This window comes from Schistocerca nitens, chromosome 4, assembly GCF_023898315.1.
Source record: "Schistocerca nitens isolate TAMUIC-IGC-003100 chromosome 4, iqSchNite1.1, whole genome shotgun sequence".
Classification (NCBI taxonomy): Eukaryota; Metazoa; Arthropoda; class Insecta; order Orthoptera; family Acrididae; genus Schistocerca; species Schistocerca nitens.
In genome coordinates, this window is record NC_064617.1 from 352,230,908 (window position 1) to 352,250,433 (window position 19,526).

The window sequence follows — 19,526 nt, forward strand, 5'->3', positions numbered from 1 at the left end:
TCATAAAGAAAATCTCAAAACATTATCCACAATGTGTGTTTTCCACTGGACACCACCTCAGTTAACACAATGACTTTGACAATCTAGATTAGAAAACTAAGCCAAAACCCTAAATGATTTTGGTGAGCAAGTTTCATACACACAATGTCATTCTGTGTGCTGTGGGATATTCACTGTATCATACTTTTTTGTGGAAAGTCGTATACATTAATGCATTGCATTCTGAAACTACATGGGTCATGCTACATTATGGACCCTTACATGAACTTTGAGTTGAATGTGGATGTACTGAAGCTGCAGTTGATCACCCCTATGGCCATAAAAGAGAACTGCAAATTAACAATAGATTTGAAGAACTTTTAAATGCCTGTATGTTAATTGTGTCAAACTGCAGGATGCACAGGTGGTGTAAAAGACTGTAGGGAAGTATAAGAACTTGAGATAATTCCAAGCAATGGTTTGTGATTTGTTTCAATGAAGATGGATGATGTTTTGCTAGACAGTGGGTCATAAGAGGACCTTTACTTAATTGCTATGTGGTTCCAAGATCGAAGAGCAAAATGGTTTACTGTAATCAGATTAAACACCAGCCTCAAGTTATCCATTATGATCAACATAACAAATGGTCTAGATGCAAAAATCTACAGAGTGTATCCTACCTTAGTGAGGATAGGAGTTACATAAAATTTATTGGAACTGTTTTGCAGCAGTTTTTGTTGGAGACCGTTGAGACAGAAATCCTATTACTCTCATCTTACGGTAGGTTTACACATCATCATTGGAATATGCTAATTATTACTTAAAATTTAATGTTATTCATTAGGCAAAATATTTTCAGATATTTAAGAGCCTTTGGAAGCTATCTGATTTGTCTCCATAGTTGTATAATCAGTGTGGCCGATTCCCATGTGGTGAACCAGGGTTCAATTCCTGGTACTGCTGGGATTTTTTCCTTGGTGGGAGGAATGGAATAGGGTCCACTGAGCCTCATGATGCCAATGGAGGAGCTGCTTGAATGAGAAGTAGTGGTTTCAAGGCCTGCAAAGCTGGCAACAGCCAGGAGAGGGTGTGCTCACTCCATGCTCATCCATACCACATCCAAATGGCACCATTGGTTGTGAATGACATGGTGGCTGGTCACTCCTGATTAGCAAGTCTGAAGCCACAATGGTGGAGTTTTGGAAGCAACATGATTTTCAGAGAAAAGAATCTCTAGCAGCCCCCCACAGTACAATTCACACAGTTAAACTCTTTATGATACGCAATTTTATTACGACGACAAGTATACACTGAAATTACTTAATTTTTTTATATAATACATTACATTTATTGTACTGAAATACAGGATACAGCCAGTATATTTTAACAGCAGAGCAGTAAAACTGCTAAACTGTTCAGTAGCTGAATATTACATAAATCAGCATGAAAATAAAACATCATCAACAGCACTCCACATCTTCAAAGATGGAAATTCCACAGAAAATTACATTTCTTCCACCTTCCTTCAGCTTTTGATTAAAAAGGACATTATAAATACACACATTCATCAGCAAATCTATATAATGACATGCTCAATGGCAATAAATTATCTGTCAGTCTTAAATGACTTTTAAGATTCTACAATACATGGAAGAAGATAATATATTACAAGAGCTGCTACAGTATAGCTGCATATCTACAACTACGTTCCTTGAAAGGAGTAAACATTGTAATACTTTTCTATAGCAAATGTTCAGAATGAGAAAAAAGAACAACAAATATTTGCACATCATACAATATTATACCATAGATACACAATCATTATTCATCTTACTTCAAATCTGCATACATGCAGTGAATGAAACTGTTATGATGAACATAGTAATAGCACAGTAAGTATTTTCAAACTATGAGCACAAACTTCCTCTCACCCTTACTCTACACTGCGGACGCCATTATTGATACTCTGATTACTATTAAGCAGGCTGCTCAGATTATACAGACATTTGCACTGTCCTTGTGCAATCAAAAGTTCATCTTTCATAGGGGAAATTGTTCCACAGACATGTCCATTACTTCACAGGAATGAATAATCAGTCACATTTCATGACTATCAGGGAAAAAACCCACCTCAAAATTGTTCATCTTTCAATTTAATGCCTTATGCAATATGTTTTGCTATTACTGGTGAATAAGACTAAGTTTGAGATCTCGAGCAAGATGGGAAACATCCACAACTGAGTCAACCATCTCCTGCACTGCTGTGACAGAAGGGAAGTGAAGAGCAGCACGTTTGGTCTTTGCAACAGTTGTGGCAAGAGCTTCACTTAGCGCATTTGCACAGGTGAGGACTCGTGCACGCACACCTGGGTGGACAACATTCCGGTGGACAGTGTCACCAATATGCACTAGGCGATGGGCACTGAGGACTACAAACTTTCCATGTGCCAAAAACACTTTCGGTGGCTGATTACGTTCAACAGTCTGGAGAAATGCATCAATAGCGTGGGTCAATAATGCAGAATGTGTGGCTGTTTGTGCAGCATAAAATGCTAAAACCTGTCGATCGTTGGCATCCAGCTCAGAACTTCCATCTGCTGGTGGTGTTGTTTCGGTGGTTTGTTTAGGCTCTCCTGAAAAGGAAAAATAAAAATCTTCATTATTCCCATGATGATAGTGCACTTCTGTCATGACATAGCAGCCAGTCAATGTAACAAACTACAAACAATACAATATTTTACACTTATGTCATGAATGTGAGAACAGATCTTAATTTTCTTAAATACTAATCAAACAATGGAAACTCCAGGTAGGAATATCAACAATATAGGAAAAGATAGATTACTACGAAGACACACACACACACACACACACACACACACACACACACACAGAGAGAGAGAGAGAGAGAGAGAGAGAGAGAGAGAGAGAGAGAGAGAGAGAGAGAGAGCCAGCATATCGAGGCAGAATGCAACATCACATGGGATGCAAGTAGCAATCTGGAGGCGGTGTAGAAGAGAAGAAGGGGAAGGAATAGTAGTGTATGGGTGAGGAGAGAGGCAAACACTGTCTGGGGAGTGTGCAAGGGCTAGACTGCCAACAGGTGCAGCATCAGGAGATTGGGAGATTGTAGGGCAGGGAGGTGGGGGGAAAAAAAGGAACAGAAAAGGAGAGGAGTGTCATCTATCATTCACTATCACTGTGTTCTGGTGTTCCACAAAAGAAAGAACATATAACTGTGCACATAAAATGTAACATTTTTTGCAGACACTTTTTTTAAACAATGCAACTGATAGGAAAATCATTAAGGAAATGGTGAAATAATGCACAAAATATCCAAGAATTTATCATTACATTATCCTTTCACCTGTTAACAAGAAACATTACGTTAGATACTGGAATGTAAGTATCTTCATATCAGTAGAGTTAAATAACACATGAAGTAATCATTATATAACTCATTTTAAAAGTTAAATACAGCAAAGCCTTATTTTTCTACTTTAAACTTTTTTTCATTTGCTGGGGCTCACTGAAATACCATAACTTGCACTTTATGTGTTTGAGATCTAAATAATATGAGGCCAACAATAATTATGCTTTCTTATGTAGTTCCCAGTTCTATACTTCTATAAAATATTTTTCAAGATATCTGGTAGAAATGAAGTAGACCTTTCACTGGATAGTTACTGTCTGTTTCTGCTATTGATTCACAAGATACTGCTCCAAAATTGAGTCTGTCAGAGATGATACCACAGCTAAAGGCCAATATTTACATTCTGGAGGTAAAATTATAATTAGTGTTGATGTAAATAGAAATTTAAAAAAATCGATCATAGCTCTTTGAAGTCACTTTAATTTTACAGGTAAGAAAAGATCACATGAATAGATTGTCTTGTTTTCAGCAAACTACTCCTGAACTGATAATTCTGCACAGTCAGTGTTAGTGAAGGAACATTTGGTTGTCTTGATTCAACTACTCTCTTCCTACAAAGTTTTTTTGTCCAACATTTTCTAACCATTTGCATGTTAGTGATGGTTAAATGTTTTATAATGAAATAAAAATGGGAAACACACAGTGGGCTGGAAACAATTGTGAGCATGATTTGACATTGGATTGAGACTGTTATGTTGGGTGGAGATATCCTTTCCACACCTATAACGATGACTGGAATTTTGCCTCAGAGTCATAAATGTAAATACAACACTCTTCTCTTGTCTTCTCTCAAGTTTTCTTGGAGTGACTGATTAATAGTACACTTTTGGGTGTTCAGCCAATTTGTTGATTCCATTTTTATACTATTTTGATGACTGACACACCTGTTTTCTTCAGGTGCTGCGAGCTGTGTTGTTATGCATACTCACTGTCTGGATTCCAGTATGACTGCAGTCCAGGCAGTTAGTACACATTACAACACATCCCATAGCACCAGAGGAAGACAGCTGGGTGAATTGTTGAAATACTGTGCATAAAAATGGAATCAACAAGTGCACCATTACTCTTCTCCTGTGATAATCCTTTGCGTGAATCTTTTGCCATCATCACCTCAATCAAGGAGTTCTTTGTATCATTCAATGTTTCTTCTGCTCTTCATTTCAAATGAAGAACAAACTCAGATATAGCTTTATGCATGTTCAGTTTTTTAGTTAAAATCTTGCGATTCAAAAATTGAAATTCCAACCTCTTCTGAAAGTTTCCTGGCAGAAAACTATTGTCACACAACAGATCTTTGATTTCCTGAATGTTAATTCTACCAGTTGAGATGAAAAACCTGCCTTGTTGAGAACCATCTTCTTCAATTAGCAGTCATTGTTGAGCCATTTTTAACTAGTTGTACAACCTAAACTATAAGTTTTTTTTTGAAATTTCAAATATTTCTGTACATGTTTTTGTTATTTCCACACAAAATTTCATAGTCTATCATTGCTTCTGTAAATCCTCAGCTACCTTTTACTCAAAGAACAATGTCTTGGAAACTAAATGAGGTTCCAACAATGTGAAACAATGAAATAGTTTGCTGTACTGCCAATGTTATGTCAACAGAATGCCACTCTGTTCAATAGCGGAATTTCCTTTTCGTATCATAATGAAACATGATATGAGGTGCTACCCGAAAGTTCCCAGAATGTATGCATAGCTTGTAAAATCTAGCTAATATGACATAACGCCCCAAAGAGATACCTCATATATTCTTTGTGGGTCAGCACTGCAAGAGGCTTTACGCTAGGTGGTCATGTTTCGCTGTTATGTTCATTTCTCCATTGTTGTGTGTTCTGTTTCATGCAAAATTAATGACAGAAGATGTCTGGGAGCAATATATGTGCATAAACTTTTGTTTCAAACTCTGAGAAACCATTTCAGTAACACATAAAATGTTTGAAGCTAGTATTTGGGGAAGATACCTTGGGTCACAGTCAAACTTATCACTGTCTTAAATGTTTTCTAGATGGCATAACATCATTTGACAATGTTCCCTATTCAGGATGGCTGTTAACTGGCATTAATTCTGACAGTGTCACTGCTGATCATAATATGGTGCTATAAGATCATAGGCAGACTGTCCAGGACATACACAACTTGTGGGGCTGCCTTATGGGACTCCTCAGAGGATTTTGTCCAACAAACTGCGCATGCAATGGATTGCAGCAAAAATTTGTGCTGAAAATTCTCACAGAGAGCAGAAACAACAATGTGCGTGAATATGCAGAGAACTTCAGGAAAGGCACGAAAGTGAACTGCTGATGAACGCTTGGTTTATGTGTATGATCCAGAAGACAAACAACTGTTGTCACACTGGAAAGGCTCATGATCACTGCATCCCAAGAAAGTCCAGCAAATGAAGAATAATGTGAAATCCATGCTCATATGTTTCTTCAGCATGGAAGGCACTGTCAATAAGGAGTTCTCACCTCCTTTTCAATCTGTCAATGCCGTGTTCTACCATGTTCCGAGGTACATACGGGAGGATGTGTGATGAAAACGTCTAGAAGAGTGGCACACATGTGACTTATTCCTCCATCAAGAAAATGCAAGGTCACACAATGCGTTGATCTTCCAGGCATTCCTGGCAAGAAACAAAATTACCATTGTTCCTCATCCATCATATTCAACTGACCTTGAGCCGAGCTACTTTTGCTTGTTCCCCAGAATGAAACTCAAGTTTAAAGGCTGAAGATTTCACACAGTTGAGGAGATTCATGCAGAACTGCAAGTGGTGATAAATTGTCTCACAAACAGTGGATTCCAGGGAGTGCTCAGCTCATGAAAAACCACTGGGAGCAGCGTGTGTGGCTTTGAAGGTGACTGGTGAACAACAGCCAGGTAAAATGCAGAGTTATTTAATGGTGTATTTTGGGAACTTTTTGGTAGCACCTCAGACAGAGTTATTTGTGACTCCACATAATGTGATTCATCCAGGAGATTCACAATGCATACTGAATATTATGGTCAGAGTCTGCTAGACTCACCTAAGTCAGACTTTCCAGTGAAATCAGGTAATCTCCTAGTGACATTAAGTAAATAATAATAGTGCAGAAATCTGTGCCAAAGGACAAAATTTACCAATTAAGTGCTAATAGTGAAAGACAGAGGATGACCAATGACAATGACACCTCAGTTCAGATTGGCAGAAAGATACATGTTTAACAAATTTCAGTACTTGCTTGGAGATCTAAATTTGGGAGTCAGGTGGCCATCCTCCTGGGTGTAGAAGGTAGAATCCTGGTCTTTCTAGAGTGGAGGTGATGTTCAAGAGTATTCCATGTTTCTATAGTTAGAAACACAGAGATTAACAAACTTTTTCTTCCAGTACAAATAGGTTAAAGACTTTACAAGTGTGTAAGGGCAAGAAATGAGAATCACTTATTTATGATTTTTAGAATAGAATTATGGGTTAATGCATGTGCATATGATTGGTAGAGAGATCTTCTTTGTAAACTATGGTGCTGTTAGCTAGCTGGAAGTGGCATTGACTGAAGAGATATACCTGGCAATACTATGTTTCTGTGTACAATTCTATTTCCACACAGTAGTTGTCACTGATGTTAGAGTAGCGACTATTTTATTCTTGCTTCACTGGTGTTAGTGAGGCTAGTAAGCCTTACTAAGACCAATTTATGAGAGTATCATAGCCAATAATTGATCCACGTCCATCAGTAAACATTTGCTTTTCTAATAAGTATTGGTAGCGTAATATGTGGCATAATTTTGGTCTGCACACCACACATCACTATGAATGCATAGATTCTGGCCATAAACACATAGGATACTTTTTGCAACACTATGACATTATGAAGAATGAGGGAAGGAACATCTCAGCTGGCTTCACCCAACACTATATGAACAAGTTTATAAGTGAAAAATTCAGCTCTTTTTTAAAGACTGATATCACATTTCTCAGGGCAAGAGGAGGCGGAGGAGGAGGAGGAGGAGAGAGAGAGAGAGAGAGAGAGAGAGAGAGAGAGAGATTGTGAGTGTGTGTGTGTGTGTGTGTGTGTAAGATTTGTATGTCAATTAGAAATAGATAAAAATTCAAAATACATTTAATTTTATGTCATTGGTCTGTTATTTCCAGTGCTTTAAAAAATCACGCACGCACGCGCACGCACGCGCCTACACACACACACACACACAAGGAAAGCTGTTTATTTCACTTAAATAGTTCTATTTGTTACTAGCTTTTTTGTTGCAATGCTAGTGACTCACCTATGACAGCAGCAGACTCTGCCTCCTTGACAAGAGCGTCATACGATTTACGCAACTCAGCTGGCAGGGAGTCGAGGATCTCTGCATCTTGCCGTGCAACACTTTCTCGTGACTCTAGGTTGACATAGTCATAGTCCTCCAGCCAATCAGAACCACTGCTTGGCGGTGGAGGTGAAGCAGCACGCTTGAATAGTAACGTTGAGTTGCCCTGGATGAAGGAGGCAGCTTGGCGCACATCCTCTGTGAGAGCACGCGCACATGCAACCAGCTGGTCCAGAGCATCTGGTGTACGGCAGTTCTCTTCACCCTGAGGGCACAAATAGACATAAGCACTCTATCACAAAAGTTCAGCATCTCAAGAAAACAGAAACATAATGTGTTTTCAATGCTAAATTTCAATGCTTTTTATAAGTTATAGTGTTGATAAATAGTAATTTTTGCAAAGCTGGCAACCTTCCTTATTTTATCTTTTCACGCAATACTCATCAAAGTTTAAATCACAGTTATCATGCACAGTGTCATCATAACAGTGTATTTAGCCCTCAGAATGTATGAACAATATTCATCAGAATATTGGTCATTCGCCCTAATGAAGCCACACCCAGTATCAAGTAGTCATTTATATGTGGAGGTGAATATTATGAACATAGAGGGAGGAGAGAAGCAGCATGATGGCACAAAGGCATGTGAAATCTAAGAACTGGTTGACAAACTGTCAAGGGTTATCCATGAAGTAACAATCATTAGTCTTTATAAATTCAAGAAATATATTTAATCAATGAAAGACATGTCAACTACAGACTTGAAGCTTATATTTATTAAACAAAATGTTAGGCTCAAAAGCTAAATTTAAATTATATTCTGCAATTGTCACTAAATAATCCTCATTTCTGAACTATTTTATCAAAACCTCTGATTTAAAAATTATTATGTTTTGACAACTGAATATGCTTTTTACCAGAATGTCTTGACTATCAAAATGGACAAGTGTGCACAGTGCCACAAAATTGTCAGAAATGGCAATCAGTGTGAGTAATGTTAACATTGTTCTCATATAAGATGTTCTAGTAGAACTTACTGGAGGAATGATGTGATTCAGTTCTGAAAATGCCATGACTATCAGTACCATTACACAGTACTAGAAAAAGAGCAACTTATCTTGAAACTCTGAGGTGATTTGGCAGTAGTGTAAGAAGAGCTAGCAGTTTCAAAAGCTCTAGTCAGCTCTAATCATGTTAGGGCTAGAAAAGAAGAGTGGATTACTTACAGTCAAACCTTGGTTGAGCTTTGTTTACAATGTAAAACAAACAACCTCTGTTGACAATATTGTGATGCAGATTTGTAATAATGCACAACAGATTAGAATGGAGTAAAACATGTATGTCAATTAAAAATAGATAAAAATTCAAAAATACATTTAATTTTATGTCATTTGTCTATAATTTCCAGTGCTTTAAAAATAATACATAAACATGCACACAAAATCCTAAACAGTGTTATTATTTACAGCTAAAAACTACTAAAGATTAATTCTCCCCTCAGTAAACTGGGTAGTGTCACTGTAATGCTTCAGACTGCACAAGGCTCACAGCACCTGCAGTTGTCCATTGCTGGGAAAAATGCACACGGCAGCAAACTAAGAGTGCATCATCATGCAGTGGAGAGTGGATTAGTATGTGCCAATCTAAAAAGTGGTTTTTTGTTCAGCCTGGGGATGATGTGCTGGTTTTTCTCTTATTTTTCTGCACAGGTTGAGGTCAGAGCCTACTTGGTTGGCTTAAAGGCTGGCAACTTTCCACTGTGTCAGGTTGTTTCCAGCAGCTCTTGGAAAGAGACTTTGAATAATTTGGGCAGGAAGCAGCAATTTCCAGGGAAGTGTTGTTAGCAGGAGCAGTAAATAGCCAAATTAAATAGTTGTATTCAGTTCCTGAGGCTTTTTGGCAGAAAGGCCTGGATATAAAATAATTTTATGGAGTGCTTTTGCAACTTGGAAAATTGGGAGTTCACCATCACTTCTCATAGAATGTAGAAGTTGTGTGTCCTCTGGGGTGGCTGTCATGTTTTGTGCTGTACTTTTGAATTTGAGAGAAGGTGATCCTTTCAATCAATCAAGCTGGTTCTTGCAGTACGGAAAACAGAGAGAATCTGAAAGTGTGTTCCTGCAACCAGGTGTAGATTTCTGATTGAGTTATTTCCAGTGTTGCCGTTTGGTGAGTGTTCACTTGCTCCATAGACACAGACCTCACAATACATTGTGGAGCCAAGCAGTTAGGAGGATGATGGTGATTACTGGATGAGATGGATTTGCAGATGTTTAATTGAAACCAATAAATTGTACTCCCTTGGAAATTTAAGTGTGGTCTTTTTGTGTTGCCTTTTCCCTGATGACTCTAAATCATATTCGTGCTTTGTTATTGTGGGGATTAACAACAAATATTCAAGTCCAGGAGTCAGATCCCAGAATCTTCTTGAGAATAGTTACACACTGAAGGGCTTTAATTATTGACTTTAGAGAAGTGAGAAGTTTAACCCTGTCTCATGGATCAGATTGAGCATGGCACCCCTTATTTAAAATAATTTTATGAATGAGTTTACAAATGTAGCAGGTCACATAATTAATCCAGGTCCACCAACTGATGTTTCCAGGTACCTCTGTATATGAGTATGTTGCATAATTAGTGTTGCACACCACTCAGTGCTGACAGTGCGCAGTTTGTGGGCACAGCCACAAGTGTGACATCATAGAAGATTTGAAGAGAAGTTTTCAATATGCTGTTTGGATAAACCACAGATGCATAAAGGTTGGGTCATACTTGACATCAACAGAATGGACACATCAACTCAATTTTTCTCCTCTTATCGCAGCACAGAACATTGAAAGTGAGATTATGAGATACATCTGTTACATAAAAACTCAGAATATTGTATCAGAATTAAAAATTAGCCATTATAAAGTTTATTATTCTGCAAATCAAACTTCATAACTGATGTTTATTACAAAGTTCATAAGATAAACTGACGAGAAGTGAAACAAGAGGAAAAGTATTATCCAGACATTTCAAAAGATCAACATTTATTTGCAAGAGAAAATATATACATACAACTGCATCAAATAATATTAAAAAGGCAACACATTGAGCCATTTTATATTACACTTTTGCTTATTCCCTTTCAAGAGGCCAAATAACGTAAAAAACAAATGTATTTTTCTCCTTCAGTAGAGATGAGTTTTTCAATGCTAACAAAACGATATTTAAGGAAAGTTCTTTCAGCAATTTATGCACAGTGTGAGCTTTTCCTTTGTCCAGGTATTGCACATTGTAAAATGTAAAACATTTTTCCTTTCCGATATCTGGCTGATTTTCTGGAACATTGCCCATGGAAAAAATAATGAGGACTTCACGGAACTTTTACAATGGGTCATGCAAAAAAAGAAAAAAGTTCAACATTTCACATCAGCAGATGATGCCTCATCAGTGTTAATACCAAAACTTTCTTCACGGCAATCGCTGACACTGATTTTGACATTGAAATCACATCCCATTCTAGAGCACTGCATCAACACAGCAAAGCTGAGTAAGCAACAGTAAATAGTGTAAATGTCAATTGGCATTGTTGGCTAGGATATCCCACAGAGTGGGTTCAGCCACCTGTCAAAGGGAAAGGTATTCTTCCTCTGCACACATTGGCCCTTTCCTTGCAGATATTTTAGAGCTGTGTCATATGTATATTTGTGGAGTGTAGGCAAGTGTAATGGATTGATCAGCCAGAACATTATGACCACTGACGTACTATTGATATAAACCTGTCCTGGCAATAGCAGCATCTCTTGGCAAGGAATGATTGCAAGTCAGACATAGGTACAGTGCATGTAGTATCAGTGAGCATGCTGCCCGTTTTTTTGAATGGGAAGGCGCGGTGTCTATCTGAGGTTGAGTGAGGGCAGATTGTTAGGGGTCAGAGGCTCAGCGCGAGCATTTCAGAAACTGCACGACTCGACAGGTGTTCAAGAAGTTCTGTGATCAGTGTCTTTAACATGTGCCGAAACCAAGGCAAAACCATGTCCAGACATCACGAGATTGGGCATGTCCCACGTCCTAGCCTGGGCAGTCTGGTGAAACAGGACAGGAAGCAAACTGTGGTGGAACTAACATCAGATTTTAATGCTGGCCAAAGTACAAGCGTGTCTGAACACACAGTGCACTGAACACCCCTAATGATGGGCCTCTGCAGCTGACAACCCATGCATGTGCCAATGTTAACACCACTACATTGGCACATATGACTGAAGTGGGCATGTGACCATTGGCACTGGATGTTGGCACAATGACAGAGCATTGCATGGTGTGATGAATCCCGATACCTTCTTTATCGTGCTGATGGGAGGGTGTGAATCCATCATCTTCCAGGGGAACAGTTCCTTGACACCTGTATTGTGGGATGGAGACAAGCTGGCAGCAGCTCCATTATGCTCTGGGGAACATTGACTTGGACATCCATGGATTCATGGGTCCAGTGGAGCTTCTCCAAGGCATTGGCCAAGGAGTGGCGTATACTGGTTGTAGACCATATACACTCCTTCATGACAATCGTGTTTCCTGAAGGCAGTGGTGTTTTTCAAAAAGATAATGTGCCATGTCCCAAGGCCAGAAGTGTAATGGAGTTGTTCAAGTAACACAGTAGCGAGTTTTAATTGATGTGCTGGCCTCCCGACTCACCAGATCTGAATACCTTGGGGATTTGATTGAACGGGGCATAGGAGCTCATCACCCCAGCCCCAGAATTTATCAAAATTAGATGACTTGAGTGTGCAAATGTAATGCCAACTCCCTCCAGTGACCTAACAAGACCCCAATGCTTCCATGCCACAGTGCATTGCCAGTGTTCTCCATGCCAAAGGTGAACATACAGGCTATTGAGTAGGTGGTCATTATGTTCTGGCTGATCAGTGTATAGTATACCATTATGTTTTTGTTATACGATGAAGATGAGAGAGAGTGAAACTCAGTGTGGGTACATAGCATACTCCTCTCGAAGAGCACCAACGCATCTGCCGAGCTTAATGTACCTATTTACAGGGTCAGATGCCCTCACTTCACGAGACACTGTGGAGAGATTTTGAATATAATCTAGGATGGCTATTCCTGCTTGAGTGCCTGCTGAGCACCCATGGGCAGTAGTGGGCAGTCAGGCAGCAGGGCTGTAGTGTATATGGGCACTGAAGACCTTGCTGTAATGTGCCCATCCCAACATATCCACCACCTGTAGTTTTATGACATTATTGTCGTGGCCTTGCATCCACAGGCAGTAGTGTGCAAGTGGTTTACACAAGTGCAGAAGTGTGCAATAGGATAGGCTTCCTGGAGGTTAGCCCATTCTGTAGTTGTGCCTGCCCGCAAGTGAGTCAGTGAGTACTCCATAATGCATGTGCCCAGTGAGGTGGTGTTGGAGCAGCTTAGTAGACTGTTGAGGAATACTGTTGAGCCTGCACATACTGCAGTTTCGTGGCCTTTCTGTATCCATGAGAGTTCTTCGTGGCAATGCAAACCACTATTCAAGTCAGTCATCATCAGCAGTTTCCGCCACTTCTTATTTAAGTGTGCCAAGATAATTGCTACCCCAAAGTCCAGTAAACCTGAAGTTCTTCTGCAAAACTATTGTCCCACTGCACTGCTTAGTGTGGTAAACAAACTTCTAGAATTAGTACTGCTTAACAGGATTGGTCAAATGATACTCATGGCTGTCCCTGTAGAACAGGCTGGCTTTCACCCCAGTTGAAGCTATGTTGATTAAGTCCTGGCTCTCATTTCACATACTAAAATGGGCTTTCAAAAGAAAACATCCATGACTTTCATTGATCTATCAGCAGCCTACAATACCATCTGGAGAAAAGGCCTGTTCTATAAGCTAATGAAGATAACATATTCCAGAAAAGTTACAAAGTTATTGAGAAATTGATTGGTAAAGGAGGATTCCAGGTCATCATGGGAAACAAAAATCAGTAACCAGAAATTCCTCCAAAATGGCTTACCTCAAGGCTTGGTATTAGCCCCACTGCTGTTTAGCCAGAAACAGTTTGTAAAAAAATTGGTTATGCTGAAGATTGCACTATAGAAACAAGAAACATCTGTTTTGAAACTTTGGAAGAAAAGTCTGTACTGGCAGGATACTTCTGAAAATTGAGTGTTAGACTTAATGCCACTAAGACAGAAGTGAATTGCTTCTATCTTAATAACAGACACTCCAGTAGAGTCTGGATATCTATACTGATGACAAACATCTTAGCCACAATAAGGAGACAATATATGTGGACGTCACACTACATATAATTCTGTCTTTTAAATCATACCTCACAAAAACTGCCACAAAACTGAGAACAAGAAATAATCTCATTCAAAAACTTTGTGGCACCACACAGGGGTAATCAGCAACAACTCTGCAGACTTCTGCGCTGAGCTCAGTGTACTCCGCGGCAGAGTACTGTGCACTGGCATGATCACACAGTGCTCATGTAAACAAAATTAATTTCCAACGTATTAATACTACGCATATCATTTTGGGAACAATTATGCCTACTTCCACTATATGGCTGCCTGTCCTATATCACATATCACCCCAAAATCTGCAGCGGAAAGAAGCCTCGATCAGGGAATACAACCAGATTCAAGGAAGCCCTGGACTTCAATTGGGTTCTGATTTTCCTGATTTCAGAATCTATTTGTTCAAGGTATCCTCCTCTTGCACTTGCAAATAGGCTCACTGGGATTAACAATCATCAGTTCCTGGGGGTGGAAATGGCTCCAAGATGCCTCAACAACATGCCAGTTGTTAGCTCGTATTATTGAGGAAGCCCCTGGGTTTAATCAACCTCGCAAGATATGCTCAACTCTCAACCCTCAGAGAACAGGACATGGAAGATGTGCATATTCACTTATTTAAATGAGGAATGCTGCCCTCACCAGCAGCCCCACTGCTGCACAATGAGGCAGAATATGGAACTTGTCAGTGAAGAACGCAACAACAGAGCATATAGGATGTAAGTTTGTTATTATGTCTTAAGTGTTGAGAAATAGTGTAATGTAATTCAACACTGAAAAGTACTTACAAGGGGATCATGCCTACTCTTCATCACCAATTTCATCATAATTTATGGTATATGCAGGGCTTCACCAGAAATGAAAGCTACAGAAGTGGGAGCTCCACATGATCAAATGTTAGAAAAAACAGCAGTTTTGGTATCCGTGAAGTTCAGTTCCCAAGCAGCAGTTGGTGCACCAGAAAGAGTACAGAATGGTAATTTATTATTTTCAATTTTTACCTTATTTGCACTGCAAATAAACTGAAATAATACTCAATATATTTCATTTATTAATATTTTCATGAAAGGAATGAAAAGGAAAGGCAAAAGAAAATTTGAGATAACAAAATAAATTTACAAGAAAGGATTGTACTTACAGCATCTTGAGGACTTTGCAAGTAACTTTCCAAAAAGCAATTTTAATTAATGCATACATGACTTGGTATTCCATTGGTTTCATTTTGACCTCCGAATAGCCTCCGGTAGTTACACTTTAACAATAGATCCCTGGTGTGGGTAAAATAGCCCACTGGCCATTGGGGTCAATGCCAGTTACAGCTACAGAGCTCATTCCCTGACTAGCTGTTGATTGAATAATGTGAATTTTTCAAGAACAGCATAAAAACACAGTGAGAATACTGTTTTACTATAGAAACTTTAACACATCAATATCACTATAAAAATGCAGTGTTTGTAATGTGTGGAAAATGCTAAGAGAATTACTGCTAGACTGTTTTTATGATGACCATCAATCTAGCATGTATAAATCATCAATTGTGAAATAATAAGAGTATCTAACTTTGTATACGAAGTTCTAGTGTGAGCCTTACAATCCTTTCATGAAAATTTAATTTCAATAACAAATTTTTCTTTCCCTTCCCTTCTCACGTCTTTCATGAAAATATTGATAAACACAATATGATGAACAGAATTCTGTTTATTAGCAGTTTAAGTAACGTAAAAGCTGAAAATAAAAAAAAATATTTCTGCACAGGGTCACGATACCATCACCTGCGGATTAGTGCTGTGCACTCTTTTCACAACGCCAACCATTGCTGGGAAGCTATGCCAACATACATGGCACATCCGTCACCTGAATCGTGCCAAAAATGCTATTTTCTCCAAATGATTGGCAATCTGTAGCTCCCACTTATGTGACTCATTTCTGCCAAGTCATACATATACCATAAGTTTTGGACGTAATCACTGATAATGAATCTGTGCAATCCTCATGTTAGATGCCATATGCTATATAAATAAATTTTGAGATTGAGAATACAGTTACACAACTGCTGTGCAATTTACCAGAAACAAATGAAATTTGTTTGTCTGTCGCGAGCAGTGGCCTTAACCACTTTGGCTGTCTGAGCAAGTTTCTGTGACTGACCAGATCTCCATGTCCCAGTGTGTATATCTGATAGTGTTCACACAATTTGTGATCTGTACAGAGGGAAAGATATACAGGGTGTATCAAATAGCATCATTGATTTGGTGCGTCTATATTTCTGAAACTAATAAACATATACAAGGAATTTTCTTTTTTGATGAACGGGAACCTCGCAAAATTTTTTTTATACCTTTTCATTGGGATTCAGTAATCCCCCTTGAGATGCATGGCTTATGTCAATGCAGTAATGATATTGTTCCCATATTGTAGCAAGCATGTTTTGAGTTGCAGCTTCCACAGTTGCTGTTATGTGACATCTCAGTTCATTCATTGTAGTTGGTAACGGAGGCACATAAACAGAGTCTTTTATAAACTCCCACAAGAAACAATCACGTACAGTCAGATGTGGTGACCTTGGAAGCCAGTAATGTAAGGCTGAATTGTTCGGTCCAGTATGACTGATCCATTGTTCAGTAATCCTTTGATTTAAAAATTCCTGTACTTCCAGATGCCAGTGATGCCAGTGTGATGGTGCCCCATCCTGTTGGTAAATGAAGTCACTTAAATCAGTCTCCAACTGTGTGAAAAGAAAGTTCTCAAGCATATCAAGATATGGGCTTCCTGTAAGAAGTTCTCAGCAAAGAAAAATGGACCACAACCCTTTCCTGTGAAACTGCAGAAAACACATTAAATTTTGGAGAGTGTCTCTCTTGTACAACTTCATGTGGTTGTTCCGTACCCCATATCCTCACATTATAACGGCACCTTTCCATTTAAATGGAATGTTGCCTCGTCACTAAACGCTAAGTGTGGAAGAAAACTGTCATCCTTCATCTTGCCAAGAGCATAATTACAGAACTCAACATGTGTTGTTTGTTACCTTCATAAAGAGCTTGAAGTAGTGACTTTTGTACGGTTTCACGTGTAAACGTCAGCGCAACACACCCAGATGGACATAGGGGTCATGTTGAGCTGCATGGCGAACGGATTTCTGCAGACTTCCTGTGAAACTATGGCCAATGCACTTGATGTCTGTCTCAGACACTCAGGGATGGCCAGGCAATTTGCCTTTACACAGACAACCAGTTTTTTGGAATTGTTCATGCCTTCGTCTAATGCTCTGTGCTGTAGGAGGATCCACACCATACATAGTACGAAAGTCACGCTGAACGGTTATTATCAACCCACACTGCACAAAGGGTAGAACACAAAACACTTTTCTGTTGTTCCAACACCATTTTTACTAGAACTGAGGTGGACGCACATTGCTGCTACCTAGTGGGAACCGTGTAAAACTCGAGAGTCTGCTGTTTCCAACATTACATTGTTCATGCACATATCTGAAATAGTTATAATTTTTTAAAATTTGATGATTCTTTTTGATACAGCCTGCATTTAGTTTTCTCATCATCTTGCCTTCACTTTGCCCTGACAACTGTGCACTCGGATAGTTGAAGAGGTTGAGGTGACTGCCCACAACAAGTGGCAAAACCCAGGTTTGAGTCCTGGTCTGGACAAATTTTCATGTGTTCCTGGTAAATTGTATAGCTGTTGTGTAACTGTATTCGCAATATGCGAATCCGATCTTCTGTAGTATCTGTTCCTTTGGACATTTTATACCAACATCAGGTATTGTTCAGCCGTCCTACACCTGAATGTGTCTGTGGTGCCCCTGTTGGGACGCCTGAGCATATTGTCCTGGAATGCCCAGAGTTCAAGCCGGTTGCCTTTCAGGCAAGGCAAGAACTACAAAATACACCAGTAATGGAAGCATTAAGAAACCCTGAAACTTACAGCACACTGCAAAATCAGGTTGATCAAGTCTCACAGTTTTCAAAATAAATATTTGACTAAAACTACTGATTACTAGAAAAAAGCTGTACTCCTCAGCACTGAATGAGGAGTATTGTGCATTATCAGTGGTAAAAACCAACAGTTACATCCCCACGGAGAGTGGAATGGTGGGTTCTATTTGCCCTCTGGATTGCCGTCGGCTAGGGTGCCTGTGTGCCTATCTCCAATGGCGGACCGACATGGTCTGGGGACCGCAAAGAGGGCAAGAAGCAAGATGATGGAGGGGCTCCCTGGTCTATGGAAACATAGACATGAGTGATGCCCCAAGGAGGGGATTCCAATGGAAGAGTTGCCTTCTTGCAGTCCAAACTCAAACCCAATCAAGACACAAACTCGTCAAGACACTGAGTTGTATAAATTGCAAACAGTAATTGTACAAATTGTAAATACTTGGTATACATTGATTTTCTCCATTTTTTCCGATTTTGTTTGTAAAACTTTTTTGGTTTATGTTAGCACAGAAGTGCAAGTTCAGATCCACATTCGTAGCTGTAGATTCCTAGTAAAATAGTTTTTGTGTATATAGTGCAGTAGCACAAGTTTAGTTTCACATTGTGTAGCAGTAGATTCTTTTGTAAAATAGTCTTTGTGTTAAATAAGGGTGGTGGAGGTAAGAAAAATAAATGTAAAATGGCAGTGGTTTTCTAAGGTAGTAGACGGCCCACCTCCTTGCGGTAGGGACGGGCAATACTCCCGGATATCTGGAGTGACTAAGAGGGCGATTTTTTGTAACTAGTTGTAGTAAAAGTATACTATAAATGTAGAAATCACTGTTACTGTAAGTCAGTAGTAATTTCTAGAAAGTAGCACCCACTTTTGTTACTAGGTAATGGGTTACATAAGTTACAATAAAAAAAAGGATGTTCCTTTGGACATGCACGCATGTCTGAAGAAACACTGCTCTAACTATACACACAGTGCACTAGTACACTACTGGCCATTAAAATTGCCACACTGCGAAGATGACGTGCTACAGACGCGAAATTTAACTGACAGGAAGAACATGCTGTGATATTCAAATGATTAGCTTTTCAGAGCATTCACACAAGATTGGCACTGGTGGCGACACCTACAATGTGCTGACATGAGGAAAGTTTCCAACCGATTTCTTATACACAAACAGCAGTTGACCGGCGTTGCCTGGTGAAACGTTGTTGTGATGCCTCGAGTAAGGAGGAGAAATGCATACCATCACGTTTCCGACTTTGATAAAGGTCAGAATGTAGTCTATCGCGATTGCAGTGTATCGTATCGTGACATTGCTGCTTGTGTCGGTCGAGATCCAATGACTGTTAGCAGAATATGGAATCGGTGGGTTCAGGAGGGTAATATGGAATGCCGTGGTGGATCCCAACGGTCTCGTATCACTAGCAGTCGAGATGACAGGCATCTTATCCGCACGGCTGTAACGGATCGTGTAGCCACGTCTAGATCCCTGAGTCAACAGATAGGGACGTTTGCAAGACAACAACCATCTGCCCGAACAGTTCGACGACGTTTGCAGCAGCATGGACTATCAGCTCGGA

The 19,526-nt window shown here is 39.4% G+C and overlaps 1 protein-coding gene across 2 annotated transcripts in view; it reads right to left on the minus strand.

Annotated features, from left to right (window-relative positions):
• Positions 1–1,306: 1,306 nt before the first annotated feature.
• The window catches only part of LOC126251961 (breast cancer anti-estrogen resistance protein 1), a 487,115-nt gene continuing 468,895 nt past the window's right edge, over positions 1,307–19,526 (minus strand). For both annotated transcript variants that reach the window (XM_049952724.1, XM_049952725.1), the window contains exons 7-8: positions 7,682–7,988; positions 1,307–2,612 (exon numbers count right to left, since the gene is read on the minus strand). In XM_049952724.1, the coding sequence (XP_049808681.1) occupies positions 2,161–2,612; positions 7,682–7,988 (759 nt within the window). In that variant the 3' untranslated portion in view covers positions 1,307–2,160. The remainder of the gene's footprint in view (positions 2,613–7,681; positions 7,989–19,526) is intronic.